Source organism: Oculina patagonica, chromosome 3, assembly GCF_052425735.1.
Source record: "Oculina patagonica isolate OP01 chromosome 3, crgOcupat, whole genome shotgun sequence".
In the NCBI taxonomy this organism is placed as follows: domain Eukaryota; kingdom Metazoa; phylum Cnidaria; class Anthozoa; order Scleractinia; family Oculinidae; genus Oculina; species Oculina patagonica.
This window is the reverse complement of record NC_135760.1, coordinates 446,395-455,731: the sequence shown is the minus strand read 5'-3', so window position 1 is coordinate 455,731 and position 9,337 is coordinate 446,395. Positions and strand designations below refer to the sequence as shown.

At 41.6% G+C, this 9,337-nt stretch overlaps 3 protein-coding genes across 4 annotated transcripts in view; 2 read left to right on the top strand and 1 right to left on the bottom strand.

The window, feature by feature from the left end:
• The window catches only part of LOC144646009 (coiled-coil and C2 domain-containing protein 1-like), a 109,304-nt gene that overhangs the window by 9,547 nt on the left and 90,420 nt on the right, over positions 1–9,337 (top strand). The window lies entirely within an intron of this gene.
• LOC144645980 (ciliary microtubule inner protein 2C-like) lies at positions 1,401–3,041 on the top strand. Its single transcript, XM_078505496.1, has 3 exons — positions 1,401–1,611; positions 2,243–2,355; positions 2,720–3,041. Exons 1-3 carry the CDS (start codon positions 1,444–1,446, stop codon positions 2,853–2,855), a joined length of 417 nt encoding a protein of 138 aa, XP_078361622.1. The 5' UTR covers positions 1,401–1,443; the 3' UTR covers positions 2,856–3,041.
• LOC144645977 (N-acetyllactosaminide beta-1,6-N-acetylglucosaminyl-transferase-like) lies at positions 3,257–9,324 on the bottom strand. Its single transcript, XM_078505491.1, has 2 exons — positions 9,013–9,324; positions 3,257–4,630 (listed from the first exon to the last, which is right to left on the bottom strand). Exons 1-2 carry the CDS (start codon positions 9,109–9,111, stop codon positions 3,506–3,508), a joined length of 1,224 nt encoding a protein of 407 aa, XP_078361617.1. The 5' UTR covers positions 9,112–9,324; the 3' UTR covers positions 3,257–3,505.

The following is a 9,337-nucleotide window of genomic DNA, read 5'->3' as shown; positions in this document are numbered from 1 at the left end:
TTAAGAATATATATAATTTCTCAAATTTTTTACTTGTGGTAGGTTTTACTAGGCCAGTCCCGATTGTGCTCGGCAACCGTTGGCGTTTGGAGCAACTTTTTGCAATTCTAGCAACCTCGAGCAAGTTTTGCCTTTGTGAGCAATTTTTGAGCAAAATATAGGTTTTGAGCACTGAGCAAGCACGAAAAAGTCGACGATTTCATAGAAAACTTCAATTTATTTCGTTTCGTTAGACTTAAGAGTATCCCTAAATTTCGCCCAGTTTCAAGCTTTTTTTCTTGACCGATGTAAAAGGCGAAAATTAAAGTTTTTTAATTTACGTTTATATAGAAATATCAAGAAATTTATGAAGGAACTTTTTGGATTTTTGGCATTCCAGCGAGCAACTTTCATTTTATTAGCCACTTTAGAATTAAAATTTAACAGCAGTAACATTATGGTAGGGCGAGGGTACCTCCAAGAAACGCCCGGGCTTTTAAAAAGGGGGCATTTTACGAGCACAATCGGGACAGGCCTAGGTTAAACGATGCCCGAGATGGTTCAGCTGTAAACCATGAAAACAATCTCGCCGCTTTCCATTTTTTATTACTTCGCAGTCCTAAGAATAATTTCTGTGAGCAGGTACAGTGGAATCTCGATTTAACGAACATCTATATAACGAAGTCCTCGGTTTAACGAACGATATTCTTCAGCCCGTCCAAAGTTACAGTAAAATGTATGGAACAGAACCTCGATACAACGAAATCCTCGTTATAACGAACACAATCCAGAGACCCAAACGAAAAAATGTCTACACCCGACAAAAGATAAATGCGGAACAGACCAACAAGGATGAAAATCCTTTACTCCTGTAACAAGAGAACAAGTTCAAATACGTATGTCCATATCTATGTGCATATATTAGACATTATAAATGTTATTTTCAGAAATCGTTAATACCCGGAAATGCTGGGTTCGTAGTGCAGCGTAACATTGTTAAAAACTGATTAACTATACCTCGATATAACGAACGATATTCTTCGCCCCAGTAACAGTAAAACATATGGAAAAGAACCTCAATATAACGAAACCTCGTTATAGCGAACACATTTTGCCAGTCCCTTGGCCCTTCGTTATATCGATGTTCCACGGTATAACCAAGGCTGGTTGGCCAAAAAAAGGAAATAAAAAGCTTTACCCGTACGTATAGTCAAGGTACAGCGTATTTCAGTTAGGATGTTGCGGTTAGAAACAACACGAAAATACCCAGTAGCCGTTGCAGGCGGCCATTATTAGTGAAGCTTTGACTGTAGATAGTTTTTCACTGTAATTCTTTTGTTTCTCTCTAGTTACACTGGGTACACGCCGCGCGTCAAATACACGTACGGTGAAACGTTTGGAAACACAACGGGCCGCTGGTTCCAAGACTACCGCGCTGCCACACTGAACACAAGTAAAGAACGTATGGGGAGGGGTGGGGACAAATTTCTGCCCTTTCCAACTTACTACACGAACAACCCTGATCACGTGTTAGGGGCACGCACGAGCTCACGTGACCGATGGCTTGCGGCGCCTAAATACAAGCTTCTGAACCTAGACGACAGGGACGGAGCTATTAAAAAATACGACAAGGTAAGTTTTCTGTCTTCGGTAGCTTAAGTAAGTAATTGAAAATCGAAATTGCGATTCTTCTTATTGAGCGATATTCCTTTATATTTTATTGACTACTCTTGTATGTTTTTTAGAAAAAGAGCCACAATCAATCAGGGGCACCCAACGAGGAAATTTTACCATTAGAACAGAAATTAACTGAAACGGTCTGTTGGAAGCCCCTGATCAATCAGAGAAAATTGATCTGATCTCGGAGGCACTTCGTCATTAGAATATCTCAGAATGCCATTTTACCTCACAAAGTTGCAGGAGGAAGAGAAAGGGCCTGAAAATAATCTCACGCGCTCTTGATCTTATCTCTCTGGCGGGCCTCACCAGGCGTCAACCCTTCAAGTGACTGCCTCGCGTTTCGCCTTCTTCTCATTAGCCCCACACCCTCTGTTTTCCTGCCCTTTACCCCTGGTGACGAGCTAGCTCGCGGAGGATGAAATAAGCGCACCTTGAGAGACGTTAGTTTACTAAGATAATGAGCTTAGTAGCCCATACCAAAGTAGAACTGCTCGTACATAGTCCGCCAAATCTGGAAACATCCCTTGTGTAGTTATGCGGTCATTCCTATACTCACTGTTTGTGTTGTCAATCTTTGTAATAGGCTGCCCAATATCACAGAGATCACTACAAAGACAGAACAGAAACAGTCCCGCCAGTGAGAGTATTCATTCTGCCAAAACTTTATCACGATACCAAGTCTCACAGAATACCAGCGTAAGTATGCATTATAATTATTATCGGCAGCTGTAGACTAGCATGTTTCATTTTCAGTTTTGTCTTGAAGGGAGGCAAAAAATAAAATCCAACGGAGGCAATTGCCTGAACTTACCTAAAGAACACCAGAAATGGAAAGAGCACATTACCTTAAAGAATGTTGCAAAGAAAGAGGGAAAGATCGAAAAAGATTAAAGGGGATTATGGACAACCACCTTGAAAACTTTAGCCTACTTTTTTCAATCTGCGCAATCCCTGACGCAGCTTGAAGGTTACACGGTTAAGTGCGCTTTCCTTAATTCAATTGCATGTAGATACTCGATCTCGTGATTGATCAGTTCTTGCTATTTTTCTTTCCAAGCAGAGAGGGCAAGACTGCAAACGAGGAGAGAGCCATAGCTTACGCCAACAGAGTCTACAGGACAATGAAGGTCGAACCGCTAGCCAAGTCGTCCGTGGAAACTCGCCGTATACGCGACGTGTTCTTCGAGAAAAGATAGTTCGGCTGAATTTGTTTAAATGGTTAATTGTACATAGTTTGACTGCTGTCATGTTTTTTATTTATTTGAGTGCGAATTAAATGAGTTTTGAAATAAAATTTATAAATTTGTTAATATAACAAGGCTGTTTTGCGATCGTTTGCTATTTTCCCTTCTTATAGGTGAAAAAACCTTTTTCCATCTGCAAAGCCAACGAAGGAAAACTCGCCGGGTTAAGCCCGCAGCTTTTAGCAAAAGAAAGAAACTACTCGCAGTCTATGTAATCTAAGAATGACTTGCAGGTCACATAAACTCGAACAACGCTACTTATGTTTCTGGAAACATGTTTTCTCGTTTTGCCAGGCCTTTACAATTAAAAAAAACATTTTTGAGCAAAATAGCGCGAACACGGAAAACAAACATTCAATAAATACTTTATTTATACTGGATATATCTGTCCAGTGATAAATATACATCTTAACTATCTTAGCTAACTGTTTCTGCAACACTGTTTCCTTGTATAGCGAGGTCCTTATAGTAAATTGTGGGAGGCACGGTGTGCTAATGTTCAGGTAGCACGATGAACTGCGGATCGAGGGGCGCTGCTCCGAGTCGTGGGTGAGTTTATGCCTGTGGCCTATGTGCGAGTTTAGCTTTAGCTTATAGTGCACTCATAACACCGCAGAAGCATTGAATACATCCTGGCCATATTTCCTTGTCCTTCTCGCTATGGACAAACATTTGAGCAGATCATCTCTATACTCAAACGGGATCTTAGTAACGAAGAGTTTCCACCGCATACTTGAACCCAGAATCCAGGACATATCACGTGTTGTGACCCAGCATACACCCCTGATCCACCTGCCATAACACGCGTTCTCTCTCTGCCAACTCACGGCGCGCAGAATCCACTCGGGCTGATCACCATGGATACCGCCTGGGAATCCCGGATGTTGTTGGAGAGATGAATAGAACGCCTCGTCAGGCTTAGCAGTGTCATTGAGCCAGTCTAAAAAATCTATTGCCACTTGGTCATGTAGAATGTAATTCGCTGCTTCTCGTGTAATGGCGATAAAGTTGGAGCCTTTTTGGAGGTTAATTTCCCACGGTGGCGGCGGTTTAGTCACATCAGTCCTTATCATTATGTAGTTTAGATGAAATTCTAGGCCTTTTACTTTTTTTACCTCATGAGAATAAAGCATTCGACCCAAATTGTTTTCAGGAATAGTAAAGCTCTCGATGTTGTTGAAACCGTTCAGCATCGTCAGCGCGCGAACGATTTCAGCGTTTGTATACAGGGGTAATTCCTGACCGGAAATGTGCATGAAGTATTTCCACTGAATGGGACTCTCGATTAGCTCACTTAAACAGTTCCGCTGTGCGTAAAGCGTACTAACGTGGGCCCATATTAGATCGACTGGTTTACTGGTGAAGAAAACGTTATCTAAGCAACTAGTCATGGCACGCATTGCATTGCGAAAAGTATCTGGTGATTTTACATCCACGTGGATACAATAGATGTTGTGAGGCATGTAAATTGATTGTAAAACTTTCTCTGCCAAGTCAGCGGATTTAAATAAAACCATTGCATAAGCAATGGGGAAGTTCTTTTCTTCCGGTGTGGGGGTAGGGTGAGGAAAATATTTCCTTCTCAATATGCCGCAATCCTTTCCAGTGTATTTTGATAACACTTCCTCGTCCTTCGGTTTTTCAGTGCTACATATCCAGTCTTGTAGGATTGATGAGAGAAAACTTTCATTAATGATCTCCTGGCATTCTGACCACGTTGTAGGATCCTAGAGGCACAACATACATTAGTGTTAGTAGGAAAGAGTTTTAGGGCAGAGTTTAGGAAGGATGGTGTTGTTGAGGCTGAATAAACGTGCATCATAGGCTTGCAATGTGTGCAGATTAAGACTGCCAACAGGTACATCTAGACTAATATCATAGGCTTGCAATGTGTGCAGATACAGCAAGACTGTCAACAGGTACATCTAGACTTATATCATAGGCTTGCAATGCGTGCAGATAGCTTGACTAGTATCAAAGGCAGATAGCTGGTCTACTGCCTGCTGGTCTACATTTCAGCTGGAAGAGTCAATTTTAAAACTAAAGTTGTCCGACGTTTCGATGTAACTAACATCATTATCAAGGTAAAATGTTGTATTGTGGTGTGAATATAAATTAGTTTGTGGAAAATAATAGACATTTGCTGCATCCTTATGTATATAGTTTTGCGCGGATGGAGTCAGTTTGCACGTTTAAAGTTGGCTTTAGGTCTTGAATAATTAGCATTTCGTTGATGAGACAATCGAATTTGCTGCGGCATTTCTTTAAAACTGAGAAGTTGTTTATTAGCTCCGGTTTTGAGATCCAATGCGTGTTCAACATGTGCTTTCCAATTGACGAATTCTGAGAACTGTGTTCGGCAACACGTTAGTGCAGGTGTCGGTTGGTATAACCGACATAGTCCATATCGCATAGTCCACATTTGAAATAGTACACCACGCATTGTTTGCTCGTGATTTTAGGTTTCTCTTTCCTGAGTTTTAGAAGGTCTCCTATTTTCCGGCTTGTAAAAACTGGTTGTAGGCGCACGCCGATTTTGCTGCCCAGTGATTGGAGTTGTTTTCTTGTGTTGTCAGCTGATCTCTGGTCTTTGAACGGGATGTGGATCCTGATGGGTTCTTCTTTTGAGTTCTCGTTAGACACACTGGACCTGTTTCTGATGGTTTGGTCGTGAATAAATGCCTTAATTGTTGAGTCAATTAGTCGAGTTGGATAACAAGGTTGTGCGAACGTGGTCTTTAGAATCTCACACTCATCGGTGAAAGCTTTCCAAGTAGACGATATTCGGTAGGCTCTGTATAGCATCGTTTTTATTAGGCCGACCTTGTATCGGTGGTCGACATGGCAATCGTAGTGCAGATAGAGGCCAGTATTTGTTGGCATTTACGATGAGATTTGTGCCGTTTTTTGATATTTTCATACCCAGAAAAGGAAGGGTGTTGCCTGTAGCAGTTTCCATGGTGAAGGTTAAGGAGGGGTGCTTGGAGTTCAGAACATCAAGAAAGGAGGTTGTTGACTGGCCTCTATCTGCACTACGATAGCCATGTCCACCACCGATACAAGGTCGGCCTAATAAAAACGATGCTATACAGAGCCAACCGAATATCGTCTACTTGGAAAGCTTTCACCGATGAGTGCGAGATTCTTAAGACCACGTTTACACAACTTCGTTATCCAACTCGACTAATTGACTCAACAATTAAGGCATTTATTCACGACCAAACCATCAAAAACAGGTCCAGTGTGTCTAACGAAAACTCAAAAGAAGAACCCATCAGGATGCACATCCCGTTCAAAGACCAGAGATCAGCTGACAACACAAGAAAACAACTTTAATCACTGGGCAGCAAAATCGGCGTGTGCCTACAACCAGTTTTTACAAGCCGGAAAATAGGAGACCTTCTAAAACTCAGGGAAGAGAAACCTAAAATCGTGAGCAAACAATGCGTGGTGTACTATTTCAAATGTGGTCAATGCGATATGGACTATGTCGGTTATACCAACCGACACCTGCACTAACGTGTTGCCGAACACAGTTCTCAGAATTCGTCAATTGGAAAGCACATGTTGAACACGCACGGGATCTCAAAACCGGAGCTAATTAACAACTTCTCAGTTTTAAAGAAATGCCGCAGCAAATTCGATTGTCTCATCAACGAAATGACCTAAAGCCAACTTTACCTAAAGCCAACTTTAAACGTGCAAACTGACTCCATCCGCGCGAAACTATTCACATAATGATGCAGCAAATGTCTAATATTTTCCACAAACTAATTTATATTCACACCACGATACAACATTTTACCTTGATAATGATGTTAGTTACATCGAAATGTCGGACAACTTTAGTTTTAATATTTCTACTGAAGTCTTCCAGTAAGCCGTTGATTATAAGCGTCAATTTGTCATAAAAAATGGGTCATTTGTTATCATGTGTCACTAGAGCAAATAATTATGCAGTTTTTTCACCAGTGACTAGCAAACCAAAACCAATAAATATTATGACTGGGCCTATGGTGTCTACAGTGTCTACTTTGTCTGTCTACATACAAGCCTAGTAGCCCATCAGGCCTAAGCTTATCCTGGTTTCCATAGCATGAAGCAACTAGAATGGAATGCTAGTCAATCGAAGGGTTAGCCTCCAGTATTAAATTTGCCGGTACCCAGTTATACACACGGGTGAAGAGAGACACTATGAGAGTAAAGTGTCTTACCCAACAACACAACACAGTGCCCCGGCAAGGGCTCAAACCTGGATGATTCGATCTGGATACCAGTGCATTAACCATTAGGCCACCGTGCCTCCCATAGTCAACACAGTATGACAGTGTTTTTAATTTCTTCATGTCCAACCCTTAAGGAGACCTGACAGCAAAAAAAATTCGGTGTCCTGTCCTGAATACCTTAGTGAGACCAAATCCTTAATTTACACCCCTAAACAAGACAGCAAGCATCCCCATCCCTTTCATATAGGAGTCCCCCCCCCTTGTGGTAAAAAGACAGTTTACATCATGACCATCTAAAACTGGTCGTTTTCATGAGACAGTCAATCATATCTGAAGGTCTACACTAAATGACAAATCACAGGATGAACATATCACTGCTGTAATGAAAAAGGCTAAGTATGACTTGTAAATTAACTGAGGTGCTTTGCATAAAAGCATCACTTGGATGAGTAATTATGTGTTTTCCAGAATATATCCAAACGGTCTGGTTTCTGGTTTGACCCCTCCCCTCTCCACCTCTTAGGAAATTCCAGTTTAACTCCATAGTTCCCTTCAAAAATTAGCCTTTGGGACCCACAACTCCCTTGTAGTTTTCAATGACCTTCCATGAAGAGGGTGTGGATATTTTCTGGAACAACACAACAATTCGCTGATGCTTTTCATCCAGCTTTATACCTGCTAGCCTGTATTGCAACTGTTATATAAATAAATGAATTAAAAGTTATACTGCCCTTTACAAGACTTTACAAGGGACCCAAATTACCATAAAAGCTCTATTACCCCCTGGAAACTTATTTTTATTTTATTCAAGGCCTTTTAAATAAGGGCTTTGAAACCGCTGTTATAGGAAAAGAGTGGAGGGGGGGGGGGGGAGAGGCTAATTTCAAGCCTTTTTTTAAATGAAATGAAGTGGAATTTTTATAATACTTTTTTTGTGTGTGATATTTTCTCAGAATAGTTACTTGAGAAAGTAAGCATGGTGGATGAAGAACTTTAGAATGTAAAGTTGGCTTGTTGTTTTGTTCACAAATTGTCATAATCGGCCATCTTGAAAAGGGAAAAGGGGGCTCATTAAGCTAGGCACACACTAGGAAACTACAGTCGAACCCCTATTAAGCGGCCACCCATTAAGCGGCCAACCTCAATAAAGCGGCCACCCCGAGGGTGGCCGCTTACTAGGGGTTCAACTGTAGTCGCAGGGAATAGTTGCAGGGACTTATCCAGGGCTTAAGTGTGTACTGGTGAAGGATAAGTCCCAGGGACTGGTGGCATGTATGGTACACACTAGACCAAATCAAGCCATTGATTTGCTCTTTTCAAGCTTTGCAAACAAAGGCTTCAGCATTTTTGTGATTTTATTTTTTTCCCATCATTGTTAAACTGGATGAGGATTTGCAACAAGGAAACGCTCCATCCTGTTTACACCGTTTCAGCATCACATTCTGCTTCATTTTCTGCCATTTTCAAAAAGGGCGCAATGGAAGCTGGGTTCTAAAATGACGTCTTTTCATTGGCTAGAATTTGGGAGACACAAGAATCCGATCCCATGAACGATGAAAACTGATACAAACACTAGAAAATTGACCGATTTGTGGGACTATTGGTCCCTGCGACTAGCCTCAGAATCAAACCAGGTTACTGATGTGGTTCACTGCGACTAAAATTTTGATGTAAAATACGAGTACACACAAGGGGACTGGTCCCTGAAGCAAGTCCCTGCGACAAGTCCCTGTGACTAGTCCCCTAGTGTGTGTCGATCTTTAGAGAAGGGGGGAGGGGGGTACTTAGTATAGTAGAGTCTATAACTCCCTGCCACATCAGGCTAGCTAGGGGTATATCTAATAAATTTTATTGTGCCATAGAGTATGAAGCATTTATCCTACCTTTTTGTTATACTGGCACATCAACAAGCAGAAAGTATAACTTGTCGCCACAACAAGGAAAACCCAGATCACAATCCTTTTGATTTTGCTTCTTCTCATCCTGTTCTGTTGGATTACGGTGCTTTATTTACACTCCGATGAGCTACTTTTTGGGGCAGTCATTTGCATATTCCCCACAGTGGTGTTAAGCCAAGTGTTCCAACGCCCAAAGGGCTTATAGTAGGCTGGTTGAGGTTAGTGATGGTATTTTGTTAGGGAGGGTAAACAAGTTAGAAAGGTCTGAAGCACGTAACGAGAGCGTGAAACGCGAATAACGCGCCACGGC

Excerpts from the sequence above, each read along its gene's own strand:
- LOC144645977 (XM_078505491.1), bottom strand. The coding sequence starts at position 9,111 with ATGAGAAGAAGCAAAATCAAAAGGATTGTGATCTGGGTTTTCCTTGTT. Across the intron at positions 4,631-9,012 it reads TGTGCCAGTATAACAAAAAG|GATCCTACAACGTGGTCAGA; the intron begins GTAGGATAAATG and ends TTGTGCCTCTAG.
- LOC144645980 (XM_078505496.1), top strand. The coding sequence starts at position 1,444 with ATGGGGAGGGGTGGGGACAAATTTCTGCCCTTTCCAACTTACTACACG. Across the intron at positions 1,612-2,242 it reads CTATTAAAAAATACGACAAG|GCTGCCCAATATCACAGAGA; the intron begins GTAAGTTTTCTG and ends TCTTTGTAATAG. Across the intron at positions 2,356-2,719 it reads AAGTCTCACAGAATACCAGC|AGAGGGCAAGACTGCAAACG; the intron begins GTAAGTATGCAT and ends CTTTCCAAGCAG.